We start from the raw sequence: 20529 nt of genomic DNA, 5'->3' as shown, positions 1-20529 counted from the left end.
CACAGCCGAAGGAGAGTCTGATATCAAGCTTTGGTTCTTTTACATCAAGAGGTACCTAAAAAAGCAAGAGTATTTAGAAAATGCCTCGGTGATAGACAAACGAACTCTAAGAAGGCTAGCGTCGAAGTTCTTCATGAATGGGGATGTGTTATACAAACAGAATTACGACATGATCTTGCTCAGATGCATGGACAGACACGAAGCAGACATGTTCATCAAAGAAGTCCATGATGGATCTTTTGGGACTCATGCCAACAGACATGCTATGGAAAAGAAGTTCTTTAGGGTATATTACTACTGATTGACAATGTAAATTGACTGTTACCATTATGCTAGGATGTTCCACAAGTTCCAGATATATGCTGACAAGTTGCACGTGCCACCGACTCCTTTAAATGTCCTAACTTCACCATGTCCTTTCTCCATGTGGAGCATATACATGATTGGGATGATCGAACCAAAGGCTTTGAATGGACACCGGTTCATACTAGTTTCCATCTACTACTTCACCAAGTGGGTTAAAGATGCTTCATATGCGAATGTGACAAAGCAAGTAGTCACCCGGTCCATCAAGAAAGAAATCATCTATCGATATGGGGTTCCTAACAAGATCATCACAGAAAATGGGTCAAACTTGAACAATAAAATTATAAAGGAGATATGCGATAGTTTCAAGATCGAGCATCATAATTCATCACCTTATCGACCCAATATGAATAGTGTCATTGAAGCAGCCAATAAAAATATCAAGAAAATCATCCAGAAGATTGTGAAAACATACACAGATTGACACAAAATGCTTCCCTTTCCCTTGCACAACTACCGTACTTCCGCACGCACTTCAACTGGGGTAACTTCCATCTCTCTCTCTCTCTCTCTCTCTCTCTCTCTCTCTCTCTCTCTCTCTCTCTCTCTCTCTCTCTCTCTCTCTCTCTGTTTATGGCATGGAAACAATACTTCCTGTTGAAGTAGAGATCCCCTAACTTCGGGTCCTAATGGATACCGAGCTTGAAGAATCTGAATGGGTCCAGACACAAATTGATCAGCTTTACCTCATCAAAGAGAAACACTTAACAACTTTATGCCACGATCAACTATATCAGAAACGGTTGAAGAAGGCATTTGACAAGAAGGTTCGTCCTCGAGTATTCAGAGAAGGTGACCTGGTACTGAAGAAGATCTTGCCGATTTGCCAAGATTCACGTGAAAAGTGTACACTTAACTACGACAGTCCATATGTTGTAAAAAGATCCTTTTCTGGAGGAGCTCTAATCCTCACGACAATGGACAATGAATAATTGTCACATCCAGTGAATTTGAACCCAATCAAGAAATAGTACGCCTAAAACAAAATAGGCCCACTAAGTCGAAAACCCGAAAGAGCGACTTAGGAAAAAATGGACTCAAGACCCAAAAGGACGGTCTAGGCAAAAATTAGGGACAGAAAAAAATATATACATCCCGGTGAATTGAAAACCCGAAAGAGTGGTCCAAACAAAAGTTAGGGATTTTATCAAATCAAAAGGCAAAAAGAATGCGGTCCACAAGACTCGTTCCGCACTGACAACTAAAGATGAGAAGAATCGATCCATCCACTGTCTTCATAGGCGAAGTGTTGTGAAAATATAAGGCATAAGGAAGATAACAATGTCAAGACTCAATTCCATTGCCATTTCATTTTCGTTTTTACTATTGTAATTACCTCGTTTATGAATTGCATCCTATTGTGCTATATCCTATTCATAGGGCACATTATCATCAATAAAATTTCTTTTCCCAAAATTTCTCCATTACTTTTCCTTTCTTTTCTTGTTTGCAAAATAAATATTATTTTTTATAAACATTACATTAAAATAATATGAGGAATAATGATAAAAAGCATTAAAAACAGTAAAATGCTTAATTAGAAAAATGTCTAAGGGAAATCCATTGTTTCCAGTACTACGCCCGAAGCATAAGACATCAAATTATTCCACAGCTGACCTCGACCTAATCAACACAGACGCCACCCTGCACGGCTCTCCAAACAACAGCCAAAACATGGGGCATAAAGATGACTCACATCTACTTCACTTCCTCAACTTCAACAAAGTCATGAGTGTTATGAGGTCGGAATCCCGAGCGTCCAATCATACACAGACAAATCACAGTAGAAGTTACTAAACGTTGCATTCATGCATCACTTCCATGCATAGCATATCCATGGAAATGGAGCATTGCGCCATACAAACCCAACATACATACATGACATAGAAAAACATGCATACATATCATAACATAAACCGAGGTTCAGAGTCCAGATCAACCCCTATGGAAATGGAGCATTGCGCCATACAACCCCAACATACATACATTATACATCCCAATGAGTCTGTCTTACATACATTCCCCAACAAGCCTCCTTGTGAACTCGTTCCCAAAGAAGAGAATACTTGTAAAAATTATCCCCAATAAACCTTGGCGGTATGTAATTCATCAGTAGGACCTCAACAATAAGTACTGACCCACCAGATCCGCGTGCCGAATTCCTTAAACTTCCTCGACAGTCATGTTCCTTAAGGGACCTATCCTTGAAACCTATTCCCCAATAGACAGTCATCTTATATGACGCCAATATTCCCTAGTAGAGACATCGTGTTCTTTTATCAATCCCTTTTTAATTTGATCTTTTCGAGAACTCCCTAGCATAATTTTTTGCTATGGCACCATCCATAATACTCCTTATTTTCTATGGTTCCATACACGATATCCTTATTTCGCAGACACCATCCATGATATTCTTCTTGATCTGGCCCCTATCATGATATATCTTTTTTCTCTGGCACTGTCCATGATACCTTTTTTCTCTAGCTCCATCCATGATACTTTTTATTTGTTCTTGTTCCATTCATGATATCATTGTCACTCTGGCACCGTCCATGATATTCTTATTGCTCTAGCCCCATACACAATACCTTTATCATTCTCATGTCTTTGGTCCCATCCATGATATTCTCACTTCTCTGGCCCCGTCCATGATGTCCTTTTTGACATTATAATTCTCTGGTCCCATCCATGTGTTGCATCTCAAAAAATACGATCCTTCGTGAACGCGTTCTCACGCTCTCGAAAAATTTGACTCGAACATAGTCACCATCGAAGTTTATTTACTCATAAAGAAGGAAAGAGAAAATATCGATAAAACACTTTAAAAGAAAAATAAAATGGTCATCGCAACTGAATTCGGGTCCAAGAGTCAATTACGCAATGGGAAGGTATTAGCATCCCCCATGTCTGTTGTACTCAATGAGAACCTTTTAGTTAGATTTACGATTGAATGTTAGCTTGTGTTAATTATTTTCTTCCACTGAGCGAGAAAGAAAGAAAGAAATATTTTTTAGGCTTTTTATTAATGTGTCTGACAAGATTTAAAAATCTGGCTCCTACGTATCTTCAGGTGCGATGGAGAACTTGTTGGTGTAAGCCCTAGAGGCCAATACTTTTGGTACTTGTATCGAATTATTTATTAATAATAAAAGGCTTTTTCTTTATTATGTTTGTCTAATAAAGTCCCTAGAATAGATAGTCTGTTTAATGTATCAAGTGTGACTTAATCATGAGATCACATTAAACATAAGGACATTATTCTTAAAGTATCCATAGTCGAGCTTTATTGTGAAGTGGGATAACATTAAAGCATTAAGACTATTATGTATATAGACTGATGATCACATCTCATGGATCATGGATAAGGAGTTATCAAGTCTTAAACATAGGTATGAATATTAAGAGTAATATTTATACTGGATTGACCCGCTATGAGAATACTATATAGAATGTTATGCAAAGTGTCATAAGTTATTCTCATGGTGATAATGGTGTATACCACCCTTCGACCTGAAACCACTATGGACCCTAGATGTAGAGTCGAGTGCCTTATTGCTGATCAAACATTGTCCGTGACTGGATGACCATAAAGACAGTTGATGGGTACTCCACGAAGCATGCTAAGGGACATGAGTGACCTAGATGGAATTTGCCCATCCTACATAACAGGATAAATGTCCATGGGCCCAATATTGAACTGGACAATGATGACACGGTCTATGCCTTTTGTTCAATATAGACATAAGGGCAAAAGGGTAATTATACACATAAGTATTATCACAAAAGAATTTGTCATATCACATGACATTTTCGTGTCTTTGGTAGCAGTGATGTGTTGCTAGATACCACTCACTGTTTATTATGTTAAATATGTGATTTAATATAATTGTCAATACCGCGAAAATCTACAGGGTCACACATAAAAGGACGGATTGATGAGAGATAGAGTAACTAAGGAATACTGTAATGTACGGTGCACTTAAGTAAATTGTAGAACATCGTAAGGTACGGTGTACTTAAGTAAAATATAAAATATGGTAAGATACCACGCGCTTAAGTGATTTTGGCATATTATAAGATACGAGCCACATACACTTGAGTGGGATTTTTAGCTTGCAGCCCACGCAAGTGGTTCTATAAATAGAACCCTTGTGTAGAAGCATTTGTGCAATTGCAATTTCGTTTCTCTCTCTCTCACACTCAAAGCCTTCATTCGTAGCAGCTAGCACTGAGATTGAAGGAATCTGTCCGTGTGGACTGAGTAGAGGTGTTGTCATCGTTCAACGTTCGTGATCGCTCCGTAGATCTACATCAAAGGTTACAATCGCCACAAGAGGTAACGATTCTATCACTGATCATGCCCATTCATAAGGATCACTAAAGAAGAAATTTTTAATTCTGATGTATTTTGGATCGCTCTTCTCCTTCAGAACTCAAGGCTAAATACTTATTTGTATAAGAGAACTATTTGTTGGTTGATTTTAAGAAGTAATCCTTTAGACATATCGCGTGGTTAAACCTTTGCTTGTTGCTCACTCTTGGAGACTGAAATCTTTATTTGTTTCACATCGATATGGATAAAGCATACTCATTTCTAAAAATGTTTTTGAAGTTGTGCAGGCGCGAAATACAAGTTTGATTTGTTTGAGTATATTTCTGAATGCGCTTTGTAATCTAGTTTCCAATGAAATTGCTACTAACAAAGTTTTGAGATGTCTTAATAGGGAATGATGACCTAAGGTCACCTCCATCAAGGAAGCTAACAACCTATTGACATTACACATTACTACTTTGTTTGGAAAGCTTGAAGAACATGAGCAAGAGTTCATTTGTTTAGTGAAGCATGAAAAGAAGATTAAGAAATAAAAGGACAAGGAGGTTGAAAAGAAGTCAATTTATCTTGTGGCTTATGCTTTCTAAGTCCTCAATAAAAGAGCATAATGAAATTAGAACTAGCGATAATGAGAAGTCGTATGATAAAGAAATGAGGTTATTTGTTAGAATGTGCTATAAGTATATTAAGAAAATGGAATAAAGTATTCCGACAAGAATCTCATCAACTATAAAAGGCATTTAAATACCTCAATGGAAGATGATAATAAAAAGGAAAAATATAAAGGTTTATGTTACAATTATGGAAGAGTCGGTCATTACAATCCAGATTGTCCATCACTTAAGAATGATACAGGATAGAGCTAACAAAAGAAGTCTAGCAAGTCTAGAAGAGCATACATCATATTGGATAGTGATAGTGAATCCTCCAAGGCGGGCAGCTCAAGTGAAAGTGATGAAATGATGAATCTTTTCTTCATGACCAAGCACAAAAAGAATAATGTAAGTCATTCCAAATACGAACCTATTGATGATATGTCTTATTCTGAGTTAAACCACTTTTGAAAATCTATATGGTGAAGTCGTAAATGCTTTTAAAAGGCTAGCTTCAAATAAATGAATTTTTTCATACTTAGAAGCCAAAGTTTTAGAAACTGAAAAACAAATGGAAGCTCTAAAAATTGATGATGAGGAAGAGAAATCTTCTTGGTTTGGTTGTGAAACTTGTCATATTCGGAAAAACGAGGTTAATACTCTAAAAGCCAAATTAAACAAGGATTTAAACCCAAAGGTCACCTTCGCTATTAATCCTACAAAATTTAAAAGATCTTTAAATATGTCATACAAGAAGTACAATTTTGTTGTAAGGGAATCTAATAGTGAAAGTCATTCACATAATCACTTGATTTGTCACTATTGTTACAAGAAGGGTCATATCATTGCAAAATGCAAGTTTAGAAGATTGTTGGTTCCTAAAGATGTTTTTCAATGGTTTTCTAAATGCAACGACTTTTTCACTCACCCTCAAGGACCCAATGAAAATTAGGCAACTAGAATTATTGATTGATTTTCTAGGGAAAATGTCTTGACTCCTTGAAAAGGGTATGAGATCTTAACAAGGGAAGGTCAAGGCATATAAAAGGTAACATCTTCTTATTCATTGACTTTGTAGCAAAAAAGAAGGATGTTGTGACATATGAATTTAACAAATATAAGTGTTAAATCTAAAAATAGGTAGTGTAGATAAATCCCTCTTTCACTACTATCTTTGATATTATAATTTTTTGAGAATACTTATTATTATTAAGGTTGAATACATCACTTGTAATGTATTGTATTGACAAACATTGGGAAATGTTTTTTTTCTTTTTCATGATGCAAATGAATCTTTAGAAGACATACTCAAAGTCACCAAAAATGGATTGATCACCCGGAAATGGTAGAACTTGAAAAAGGAGAAAATATGACGATCAAGTTAAGAGAAGACAAATGTTCTACAATATCTTGGAAACTTGACCAAAAATGCTATACGCTTTTAGATAAGTATTTTAAGTTATCTCTTAAATTGTGTTTCAATTCTTATCTTAAATCACTAAGTTGTCCTCTTTGATAAACATTGACTTATGAACATGTTATTTGAGTTAAAATAATTGTGTGAGATTTGTCCTACATTCATGAGATCAATAATATATAGGTACCAAGTGTATTTATAATACGAGTTTGACGAAATCAAATTGATAAAAAAGGGATTTCATCATTGACTATATAAGTAAAAGAAGTGAAGGTGATTGATTCCTCCCTATTTCGTCCGTGAAGTAATATTATTTCACTTTTTTCTTTGTGCGTAAATTTATTTTAAACAAAATGTACTATTTATATGATAAATTTTGATATATGATAAATTTCATGATTGTTCACTTTCAAAACTTTCATTCAATTAATTATATTATATTTAATTCAATTAATTTTACTACACTAAATTTAATTTCGGGTCAACAACAACAACATATATACTTAACAAAAAAAATATATCCTTACATAATAAAAATACACAAACACACACAAATATATATATATATATATATATATATATATATATATATATATATATATATATATATATATATATATATATATATATATATATATATATATATATATATATATATATATATATATATATATATAATGTTTTAAAATAATTATATCTTTTGTTTTTTAAAAATAATTTTATATATTCTGTTTTTAATTATATAAATAATAAGTTATAAATTATAAAAATAATATATTCCATTTTTAAATATAATACATATCTTTTAGTGAAAAAATCAAATAAAAATGGAGAAACTTTAATCAATTAATAGAGTTTGTTGAGTCTCGGTCAACTTTTTAAATCTTTATCAACAAGCTAAAGAAAAATCAAATAATAGAAAAAAAAATTAGTAAAGTTTAACCTTAATAAAATTAAAAAATAATATATTTGAATGAAAGTCATATAAGATTAAGTTTTGCAAAAATTGATGCATAGGTGGAAAATGAGAATGGAGGCCCTAATTTTTGGTGGAGGAAAAATGTGTAGGGGTAAGAATGAGGTTTAATTTTATTTATTTTGAGAAACGGATCAATAATGTGTGGGGAAGCGCTACAAATGGCCTAATAAATTGAGCCTACAACATCATGTATATTATGTCGTTAATTTTTTAATTGTTGGGATTGCGACGTGAATTTAATGTCGCTATACCTGTCATGACCTAGTTAAAGCTGATATAATAAAGAGAGCATACAACGTAGTGAATATCACATCACTATTATTTTAATCGTTGAAGTTGCAACGTGAATTTCATGTCACTACAACTATCATGATGTGTGTCAAAATGGTATTACCTCTAATTTTTATTATATGTCACTTTGTAAAAATATTTTGTACCACAATATAAGTCGTTTTATAATATACCAATAAATCATTAATGTTATTTTTCCTATTATACCCTTAAATATTTATTATTCTCTCTCATTTCAATTATGTCAATTTGTCTTTCCAATACCATTAATGAAGAATAATTTTTGTAAAATCTTTCATAATTTATCTTTTTCATACTATAATTATTATATTTCTTAATACGTGTGAAAGTCAAAAACGACTTATAATAAAAAACGGAGGGAATAAAGTATTACTGATGTGGAAACTATGACGCAACATTAAAATGTCAGTCCAATCCATTCTACCGGTCAATTTTTTCCACTCAATTTTTTTAATTTTTAAAATTTTATTAGCATTGGAATATGCATATCACAACGAATTTTTTGAAAATTTTAAAAATTTTCCAATATGAAAATCTAACATTTATTATTTTATTATTTTAAATACTTACGTGCTTTTCGTGTCCCGATATTTCTTTTTAGTAAAGAAAATTTCACGTCACTAAATCACATGACTGAAGAGCTATTTTCTTGTAATGTATATATTTTTTTTTAATTTGTTTGTATATATTTATGGAGATAGTTAGTGAAAACAACTTATAACATATAATTAAAACAATTTAAATATTCCCTATCTTTTATTGTAAAATAAGCTTATAGAAACTTATTTATAAGCACTTATGTTTGTTTATGTTTGATACACAATTATGCTATAAACTATAAATAAACTATTTATCCTAAGTCTATTTCAAACATTTCTTTATTTTTTTCTTCTTCTCGTTCAAAGTGGAACAAAAATGCAAAATGGGCTGAATCGAAGATATTACGTGTATCAGAACCGACCCCTGAAAACCATATCTTTACTGAATTATTGAAATATTAAAATGTGCTCTAACTAAGAGAATGTTTTAATATTTCTAGTCATAATAACATGGACATACTACTATGTGGTAATGAAGCAAGTGTCTCTATTGTTTGAAATTTCGGCCAAGAGTATGGGATGATTACGTAGATGTCGGGTGGAATACACCTGTGCTGTAGACATGGATAAATGTTCAATGGACTTTCTGTATTCTTTTCTTCCAACACATTTTTCTCCTTTTTGACATTTTCCATTTTTTTCTCTAATAATCTGGCCTACGCTGTAATCTAATTCAAGAACACACTGCGTGGTTTTTCTTTCTTTTTGTTTCTTTCAATATCTTGTTTTCATCCTGAAAGTCGTCGGTATATAAATCTAATACATTTCTTTCGTTGAAAATGTGTCGAAGAAGGTGTAGGACATGCATATAGATGTAACAATGTCAATGGATATGAGATCTGTTAAATATTTGCAGAAAATACATACTGTCTTCCGTGGTAAAGCCAGGATCCGAGTCAGAGATGCAAGTTTTTCCAATTTTATAATATTTAATTTTTTAAGTGCAAATTAAAATTATTTTGAACTAATTGTGTTAAATATTCATTTTATACAACAAAAATATAATCATTAAACATTTTATAAATTTATAATTATAATTTAGACCTACTAAAAACAAAAAATATATCTCATAAACTTTTATATTATTTAAATTATAACATATATTGACATTATTCAATTAAAATAAATTATTAATTAGGTTATATATATTTTATTTGCAATGGTATATAATATATATGTGAATTCAACTTAATGATTAATCTTAAATATGTTAACATATTGTTATAAATTATTAACAATTAATAATAGCGTGTTTTAAAATGATAAGAAAATATTGGATTGATTTTGAATTTAGAAATAAGTAATATTTGCGAAGTGTTGTGGTAGGTTTAAATTCGGAAGTAGACAACATCGTGAAGTGTTATAGAATATGAAACGATATAACCCTTGAAAATTGTTGTTGTATGCGAAACAGTGTAATAATTGGTAAGTGTTGATGTAGGCAAAATGGTGCAACGTTTGAAAAATGTTGCTATAGGCGAAACAATGCAACACTTAGCAAAACAACATCAATGGTTTCAGCTTATGAAACAACACCGATTTCGTCCTATAAATTGAGCATTTCGGATTTAAAAAACACATTAGAAAAACATATATTTTTCACATAAAATTCTGGATTTCAGCTTCGTTACATTCGAATTTTCATCGATATTGTACGGACTCGAGTATAAACTGAATTATCCTGAATATTCATGCGTTTCAATTCTAAGACATTTGAGAGTGTTTGAAAAACTTATAAGAAAAGTAATTTCGTTCACGATTTTAACCTCAACTCATTTAATTTATAATTAATTTTCTAACAATCTTATCATTATGTCAAATAATGACAATCGACGTTTCCATTTCAAGCATCAAAAGATATATTATTGTCGCATACCCATTTTAAACACAAAGAATTTACACCCTAAATCCGAATACCATTTTAATATTTCTCATAAAAATTAGTACACTGAAAATTATAATACCAAAGATCTAAATATGTATTTTTTTTAATAAATGGTATCAGAATATATTATTGAAATTATAATTTTTCAATAATAATTAACATAATAATGTATTTTCTTATTATAGTGTATAATTATTGTAATGCTAAAATTTCATATAATAGTACCGTCAGTTTTCAAAAGAAGTGCTAACTGTATTGATAAATTTTTCTTCTTGGGCAATGCTAATAACAAACGAAACTAATATATCAATTAGACAATTACAATCATGTTCGGTTTCAGAAAATTAATTCATTTCATTGTTAGAAGTAATCCATTCATTAAGTATACATATAAGCCTGTGCTATGGATGTGTAATGATAATTATAAATAATAAAAATAATTTATGATTTATGTTTCCGTACTGTTCATAATTTTCCATACTGTTCATAATCATTGTTTTTTTATAATGAGTCATGAAAATATATGTTTGAAAGTTATTTTCTATTTTTGGAATAATAGTTTAGTTGGAAATAGCTTGCAAATTTTGAAAGTAAATTATTTGATTCGAACTGTAAATATTATAATATGAATCATACTTTACTATATACGAAAATATTGCAGTACTGTTCAAAATTAATTTTATAGATTGTATAATTGAAATGGTTCATGAACAATGATGTAGATTTTAAACTTTAATAGACTTTTGTACATTAATGGAATCATCCTAAATAAATACTATTATTGTTACAAAAGATCATACATCAATACGGAAGGATGGATTTAGTTTTTACATAAATAACAGACTTGTGATTTTTTTTTTAAAATAACTAATATTTTCAAAAATAATTCTAAAAAAAAAAAATTAAAAATCCAAAATAACTACATTTAAAAAAAAGATGCGTCAGCCCAAAGAGGAGGCGTCTAAGACCTTGGCGCCTAAATTGGAAGCCTCTTGAGGAGGCGCCAATGCCCTTGACGCCTGCATTGAGCCTCATGAGGAGGCGTCAATGCATATGGCGCTTGCATGTCTTGACATGTTTAAGCGCCTAGCCTCTTGGCGTATGCATTTTATCTCTCCTCTCCATAAATACCTCGCATTTGATGTAATATTCTTCACACAAAATCTTCTCATACTACCATTTTTTCTTTCATTCAACTCCACCCCACTTCAAGCTTTTGTGTTTTAACCATGTCTGAATACATTCACAAGCGAAATACCGATTTAATATTTTCCACCGTTGCGTCTTCGATAAATATTAGACTCTGGAATATAGATTCATTTAAACGTCTTAATCAGACGTTGAACAGTTGGTTAGATGGAGAAATTGGAGATGGTGAAAGGATTAGAAGAATCCAATGGCTTGTGTCCACGTTCAACCAAAATTGGAGATGGTGAACGTCTTAATTTAATCATTTTGTTCGTCGTATCCATTTCGGTTCGAATGCGGATGCTGTTTGGGCGACCCTTTTTCTTCCTTCGCATAACTTCGTTGTGTCAGACGATGTCCCCTTGATATTCTGGTCAGTAATCCTCTTTTGCTACTACGGAAAAACTAATTTTATAAACATTTGATAGGCTGGTGACTTTGTAAGCGTCAGATAGCAAGTAGGATGGATCCATTCGAACCTTTGAACATGTCGCAATGACATGGGAGCAGGGCGTATGAAAGACTTGGAACTTTCCGCATGCAACAACAGATTCCAGAACCTCCGACGTGTTTGGGGAATTGACATCAAAAAAGAGTTGATGCCCAATGGGATTATTCCGACTGGAGAGACTTTGCAAAAGAGATGTGTCGTCAATGGAGGAATCGACGACAACACATCTTAAACGAACTAGTCATCCATGGTGCAAGACCAACTCAACAATATATGGCATGGTTTAGGTCGGTAACAACTCAATAATTTGTGTCTGAGCCGCGGTATTTGATGGATCCACGCCAACTAGCTTCGTCATCGTACGCCCAACAATAAGTCCCCGTCCAACACCAATGTCAAACCACCCAAACCCAACAACCAACCTCACAACATCAACCTACCACATACACCCAACTTCGCAACCCATTCATGTCATCCACCCAACAACCAAACACCCAACGTCGCAATCCATTCATGCAACCCACCCAACCACAAAACCAAGAATCAAATCCTACCCACCAACAACCATACGTTTCAACCACAATCGTCTATATCCCAGATAATTCATATGGGTCACTTCATCGTAGCCCCCCACCAATGACCACTCAAACATCCCATCACCAAAACACACAACCATTATTTAACTATAGTACGCCCTAGGAACCATTGCTTCATTTTCAAAACGATTCAATGTCCCAATTCGGGAAACTATACCGTCCACAATCCACCCAACCCCATCGACCTAACTACGATGACATGGGCACCGAACTCCATTACGGAAGTGTCGTTAGCCAGAGCCCCTTTGAATATTGGGAACAAATGATGACACATCTGTCAAATACCGCTGGAACTTCTGTCGGACCTTCACACCAGTCATCATTCGATCAGGTCAGCACACAAAGACCTCAAACACCTCAGGAAAATCGTGGGAGACCTCGGAGACAAACTAATGCACCTGGATGTGGAACATGGGGACGTTTCGATCAGGTCGGTCATTAAATTTTTGTCAATTCCATGTAATATTTATTATATCATGAATAGAATTTTTGTTTAACATTAATTATTATTATTTCATAAATAAATAAAAAATTAAAAAAAAAATTAAAATTAAAAATAATATTAATATAATGGTGTATGCGCCAAATGAAATGGCGCATACACCACATGCATTAAGTAGGCGCCATAGGCATTGGCGCCTCCTCATGAGGCCCAATGCAGACGCGAAGGGCATTGGCGCCTCCTCATGAGGCCCAATGCAGACGCGAAGGGCATTGGCGTCTCCACATGAGGCTTCCAATGCAGGGGTCAATGTCTTAGTCGCCTCCTCTTTGTACAAACGGATGCTCCAGTTCATTTGGCGCATCTTTTTTTAAATGTGGGTATTTCAGAATGTTTTTTGAAAAATTTGTTATTTTGAAAATATTTTTGAAAATGTTGGTTATTTTAAAAAATAATTCAGAGACTTGTAGTTAAATCTATTTATATATTTTAGTTTACATAATAAATTTGAAATACAATGTTATACTTAAAGTAGAGTTTATTAATCACAAAGTAATCAAATTTATTAAAGTTTTTTATTTTAAAAAACCACAAAGCAACACAACAACCTTGCTAATACCATTTTCCTACAATAGAGGCTCGCTAGGCCAGGTTCATGGGCGCACTAGGCGAGCACAAGCGAGAGAAGACTTTAAGGCTAAGTATCTTTATGGTGAAGGAAGGGTTAATGCTCTGAGCGAAGATAGGCAGTGCGACTAGCGATCTAGAGCTAGTTGTAAGGTGAGACGTCATTGCTTAACAGGGAAAAAAGTAGGTGCGCTAGGCGAATATGGGTGGCATGCCTGGCGAGCTTACCTTTCTCAAGCCTATAAATAAAAGGTCCAATTTCAATTGATATAGAATTTTGGTGGATTCATGGTAGTACGTAAAGGTAGTAGATTCACCTTTGTCTAAACAGGAGAATGTGAGAGGGAGATTAAAAGAGGAAGCATTGCTCGAGAGATCCATGCATATGGCCTTCCAAGTTTGTCTTCTCGGGATTACCTGTACAGGTACGATGAGTAGGCATAGCTAAAAATCTCATTATTAGGGGTAGATTTTTTCATTATATACTCATGTTTTAATTAACGTCATGACTTTTTATGTAATTCTACTTAAACTTTAATATTGATGATTCTTTGTTCTTAATACCTATTTTAGATTAGCTACCTAAAATATGTTTTCATGGTGCGACTTAACATACAAGAGGTATTGGTCATTATTAGATTCAAGTCTCCATTTATTGGATGTTAATGCTTAGAGATAGTGTTATGTTTAAGATCCATTGAGTACTGATAATTAGTAATCAATATCTTTATATCACTATTGAAATTTAATATTGTTTTATTTAATAGTGTGAGAGATTTCTTATTAGTCAATAAAATCAATCTCACGATGTTGATTCAGAGATGAGATACAATGATAGAAATATGTGATAATATTAATAATAGAGTAGAAGAGCATATTATTGACCAATAGTTATGCATGAGAATAAACGATGACAAAATCTCTCCTAGCAAGTTTCCTCACTGTTAACACCAAAATATCCATTTATTTTCTGTCATTTACTTTTCCGCAACCAAATTGTGAGTGCAACTTTCCGTTAAATGTATTTTGTATGATGTCAAAACTAGGATACTTTAGCGTTTATATACATTGGACGGTATCATCTGAGGCTAGTCATGCATTTTAGAATTAGGAAGCATGACAACATGTTGGAAAAGGTTTAGAAAAGATTCATGCATCAAGAAAAGGCTGTATGCATCAAAAACTCATTATTATGTGAAAAACAACCTACAGGTCGACACATAGAAGAAAATTTCTTCTATGGGTCGACTCATATACTTCATTTTTAAAGCATGTACGCTCTGTTAGATGTGTCGCCTCTTCAGGTCGACACATAATCTGTATAGATCGATGCATTGCTTCTACATGTCGGCACATTCATTGTATGTGTCTACACACACTACGCCAAAACAGGTTTTTGGCAGCGCCCCTTAGACAGCGCTTTTCTCCAAAAGCGCTGCTACACGTTAAAAAAAAATAAAAATAAGGAAACTGAATACGTAGATGGCTTAAAGCGCTGCTAAATGGATGGTCTTAGACAGCGCTTTTTAAAAGCGCTGCTAAATGGCCTACCTTAGACAGCGCTTTTGAGAAGGTCCACCTTATACAGCGCTTCTCCCAAAAGCGCTGTCTAAGGCCTTAAAATTATTTAAATTAATCACAACAAAAGCGCTGTCTAAGGCCTACCTTATACAGCGCTTTTTAGAAGGTCACCTTAGACAGCGCTTTTGGGAGAAGCGCTGTATAAGGCCTTAAAATTATTTAAATTAATCACAACAAAAGCGCTGTATAAGGCCTACCTTATACAGCGCTTTTGACAAGGTCACCTTATACAGCGCTTCTCCCAAAAGCGCTGTCTAAGGCCTTTTAAATTTTTAAAAAAAGCGCTGTATAAGGCCTACCTTATACAGCGCTTTTAGAAGCGCTGCTATTGACCCCTCCTGTGCCAGCGCTTTCCTTCAAAGCGTTGTCTAAGGCCATTTTAATTTGTGTGCTTAGCCAGCGCTTTTCATAAAAGCGCTGTCTAAGGCCTTATTTACCAAATTTTTTTTTTAGTAAATTATAATATATGAATTCATTCAGTACGTTAAGACCCATTTTGTTTCCCTCGCTCCCACAACCTTCTTCTCACTGCGTTCATACTCGTTGCGTTCATCATCACTGCTTCTCCCAAAACCTCCATTCTTGATTCCTGCGTTCATCACTCACTTCGTTCATCACCGTTTACATTTTTGTAAGTGCATTTTCTGTTCGTTTCATCTTTCTTTATTTAGGGCAGTTTATTAGTGATAAAGGTTTGCTTCTGGGTTGATTCTTTTGTGGTTCATGTGTTAGGGCAGTTGATTCTCTTGTGTTAGGGCAGTTGATTCTTTTGTGTGTTAGGGCAGTTGATTCTTTTGTGGTATGTTAACAAATGTATATATTTTTGATATTAATCACCATGTCAAAGGGAGATGGTTTGTGTTTGCTTCCATTAGGTTTCTATTATACTGATGATGAATTGTAGCAAGTGTTAAATGTGATTGTTAGCATTGGCGTGTAAGTTGGATAGGATTAGATAGAACTGTTAAAGGGAGATGGTGTTAGTGTTAATGAAATAGTTAATTAGTGTGGTTAGTGTTAGAATGAAAAACTGAAATGCAAGTTTAGAAAATGCAGGTCAGCTGTTAGACAGTTAAAGAAAGGCTAGCTTGTTAGAATGGGAATGATGTGAGTCAAAGTTAATTGAATGGAACTGCATTGACTTGGCTTGTGATTTTACCTTGTTGAATTGTTTTTTTTCTGATGCCATGAAACTGAACTGATTAAACTTGAATTATGTTGGACTGCTGAACTATATTGCACATTTGAACTACACTTGTTATTTGCTTGAATGTGTTGGACTGGTTTGGAAAATATTTTGCTAAGTTGGATTGGTATTAAATTGGTTTTTGACAATGCTGAACTAGTTTTGGATTGACATATTACCCTACTTGAATTGCTTGTACTTTAGTTGATTACTTTACTGACTGATTGATACATTGCTTGATCTGTTTAATGTCTAATAAGCTGTTGTTTATTTTATAGGGTGTTCATTTCCTTAGGACTCAATTGAGGACTATTGCTAACAAGCTTTGTTGACATCCACAATTAAAAGGTAGTAACTTATTGCCTCTTCTTCTTTTTTTCATAGAAATGACTTATAATATAAGCAATTATATGATAAACGCGGAAATAAGTTATTTATTCATATAGGGTGTTAGTCCTCTAAATTATTTCCAATCATTTGACATTCAATCATAATAAATATCCAAATTGTCATGATTTTAATAGCATAACTACAACATAGTTATAGTTACTTCACTTCATAGTTAGTAGAAGAATAGATATATATATATATATATATATATATATATATATATATATATATATATATATATATATATATATATATATATATATATATATATATAATTTATTAGTTTGTAATAATCTTCTTTTTGTGACGCGAAAGTGTTTATCTTAGGAAATTCTTCTTTTATGTTGTTTTGAAATAGTTGCGTGAATAATTTAGGAAAACCATGGATAAAAAATGGATGTCTGCCGATCGATTGTCGAAAGAGTACGAGAATGGGGTATTGGAATTCGTTAAGTTTGCTGTTGAACATGTCAAAGACCCCAGTCGAATGAAATGTCCTTGCTTGGGTTGTTGTTATATGGGTCGGGTTGACGCAGATGGATTGAAATCGCATTTACTGATGCGTGGAATTGATCGAAGTTATACGTGTTGGAATTGATCCCTATAGAAAAGGGCGTGTTGGATATGGACGCTTAGAGCAGTCTATAGTAAGTATCTATAAATTGCATTGATATACTTGTTATATTTGATCATATTTTGTCATGAGTTATATTTGATCATATTATGCTTAATGTGTAGTTAACAAAGGAGAATAGTTCTGAAACATCTCTTCCGGCACATGTTTTGTGGAAGGAAGCCCGTGTCGGTAAGGATGGAAAGATTAAAAAAGACGTTCAACAAATATTTGAGAAATGTGTAAGTATAGCATTATTTAAGACAATAACACTTTGACTTTGACACTTTTGAATCGTCCAATTTCGAACACTTTGACTTTGACACTTACTTAAGACAATAACATTACTATTGTGTGTATGTTCATATGATTTTCAGGAGACTCTATCTCAATCTATAGTTCCATATGAAGACACTGATTGCAGGAGCATACTGAGTCGAGCATTAGATGTTCCCGAGTATTCTGGTCGGGTGAGGGGCAAGGGATTTGGGATCACTCAAAAATCCTTGAATATTAAAAAACAAAAGACTCCTAGCAATAAAGAACTGCAGCAAACTTTGGAAGCATTAAAAGCTGAAGTTCTTGAATTAAGAAAGGAAAGAGAAAGAGATCGAGCAGCGGGTTTTAAAGATACTAGTGACAAAGATAGTATCAATTGTAATTTTCAACCGACTATTCCAGAGGTAATTATATATCTTATTATGAAATTAAATTAGCTTAATTTATTTAATTGTCATATATACACATTAAAAATGTCATATTTATTATTGGTTTTAGGGCATTTCACCTTGTCACCTCTACTTAGCGAGACCGACTTATCGGATGGTTGGCAAGGGGAAAGTTCATAACAATTTGGGTGAATTACTTCACACTAAACCGCTCCCTACTGGATCTTTGAAAGTCTCGGTTGATATTGCTTTGGAGAAGGATGCGTTATTACCACATCCTGATGATGTTTCGGATGCAACTTTATTGGGAGATGCCATAGGTTCATTTGTTGCATGGCCGACAGACCTCATTATCGTAGGATATGAGGTATGCTTAAAACCATTATGAACCTTTAGGTATTCAAATTTTTTACGCGCATTTTACGTACACATTTTTTACATGTTAATGTTAATTAGACTCCCACAAAATCCAAAGCAAAAGATAAGGGGATTGCGCGGGAAATCGAGTCAGTTGCATCGCAAAAAGAGGTACATCACAATTATATGCTATTTAGATTCCTGTTAATTCGTCATCTTACACTTCACCTTACTAATTATATGATATTTAGATTCCTGTTGCTAAGAAGACTGAAATTTCCAAGAGGACCGGGGCTAAAAAGAAAAATCCTTCCAAGTATAGAGCGTGCCTCCATACATATTTAGAAACGACAGATATTTCGGATGGATGTGTTCGTTTAATACCTATGGATGGAGCTATTTTTGGTTTTGAGTATGCCGAGCCATTGGGTAAAGAGGATTTTGATCAAATTTTGTATCATACGCAATTAAGCGTTGGTGTTATCAACACATACATGAGGTATATCCGATCTACTTTGTTTAAATTCTTGAACAAGTTATTTACTCGTTTCATATGAATAGTCTAAATGTTAATGATGTTTTTATATAAGGTATTTATATGACAAATTGATGGGTCCGCGTGGGTTGGAGCAAAGATTCTCATTCTTAAATCCCATGAAAACGAACTTAACCGAAATGATAAGAAAACCAGATGAAGTCAGGACGTATGTAGTCGAGCGCTTTATGGCCGACACAGATAGAGAAAAGTTGTTCTTTTTACCGTTTAATACCGGCGACGGGTTAGTTCTTCAATCTAAATTCATCTGTTATAATTTTTCATATTTTGACGTCGTGTAGAAAGTTTCCATCTAACATTTGTTTTATTACAGTGGACATTGGTTGTTGGTCGCGATAAATCCTTTTAAAGAAATTGTGTATTATTTGGATTCTTTACACAATGATTGGACAACATACCCTGCTATGAAGACGATAGTTGACACGTAAGTGCAAATAACCCAATATTCGTGTGTATACTTATTTATTTATGTGAATTGTTCTAAATATTCGTTTATATTTCATTATAGCATTATACAAACTGTTCGAGCACAAAGAAAAATTCAAGTACCAAAGAGAAAAGCCAATAACATTACATGGAATAGAGTGGAGGTATATTAATTATCACAATTTTGATTATATTAGTGATGACACATGATAAAACTTAGGATATTTATCCATATTGTTTTTCCATGTGTAGTGTCCTCGACAGCGTAATAATATAGATTGTGGATATTACACGTTGAGGTTTATGAAAGAAACTCTTCTTATGGATCGAACAGATATTCCATCTGATGTATGGATTTCTAACTTATGAGTTATTTTCATATTTAACACATATTTCTCATAATTAAATAGATTTAACTAAATCATACTATGTTATATTATTATGTAGTACTTTGATGAATATAGATGTGCTTATTACTCAAAAGATCAGTTGGATGAAATTAAAGAGGAATTGTGTCAATTCATTATCGAGCTACATGTTTTGTGAGGTATTGAACTCTTACTTTAATTTTGAATGTGATCTGAATAACTTTGAGTGAATTCCATTTGCTTACTACAATCTTTATTTGGTGTTGTTTCAGGTTATATAGCATATTTAGAAGATAGAACTAGAATGTGTTGAAATACATTTTGATTAGCATTTTTGGAGGTTATTAGAAATGTGTAGATTTTTTGTAAAGGCAAACATTTTCAAGTATATATATAAATACTCAAAAAACTGCTGAAATTAGAAGTATATTGTGTTGAACTATAATGTGTTTATAATGCATATAGATTTTCAAGTATATGTGCATATTCAGAAGATAGAACTACAATGTGTTGAACTATAAGGTGCATATAGATTGGATTCAAGCTCCAATTTATGAAAATCTGCTGAAATTTGCAATTTACAGGTGCTAAATAAT

The 20529-nt window shown here is 33.3% G+C and overlaps 1 protein-coding gene across 1 annotated transcript; it reads left to right on the top strand.

Annotated features, from left to right (window-relative positions):
• The first annotated feature begins 17550 nt into the window (after positions 1–17550).
• On the top strand, positions 17551–20111 carry LOC127080549 (uncharacterized). Its single transcript, XM_051020869.1, has 11 exons — positions 17551–17592; positions 17684–17800; positions 17936–18241; positions 18336–18593; positions 18683–18754; positions 18835–19082; positions 19174–19362; positions 19453–19563; positions 19648–19729; positions 19818–19913; positions 20013–20111. The coding sequence occupies exons 4-11, from the start codon at positions 18381–18383 to the stop codon at positions 20109–20111; spliced, it is 1110 nt and encodes a 369-aa protein (XP_050876826.1). The 5' UTR covers positions 17551–17592; positions 17684–17800; positions 17936–18241; positions 18336–18380.
• The last annotated feature ends 418 nt before the right edge of the window (positions 20112–20529 follow it).

This window comes from Lathyrus oleraceus, chromosome 1 (genome assembly GCF_024323335.1).
Source record: "Lathyrus oleraceus cultivar Zhongwan6 chromosome 1, CAAS_Psat_ZW6_1.0, whole genome shotgun sequence".
NCBI lineage: Eukaryota > Viridiplantae > Streptophyta > Magnoliopsida > Fabales > Fabaceae > Lathyrus > Lathyrus oleraceus.
Note: the sequence above shows the minus strand (reverse complement) of the source record. Positions and strands in the feature narration are given on the sequence as shown.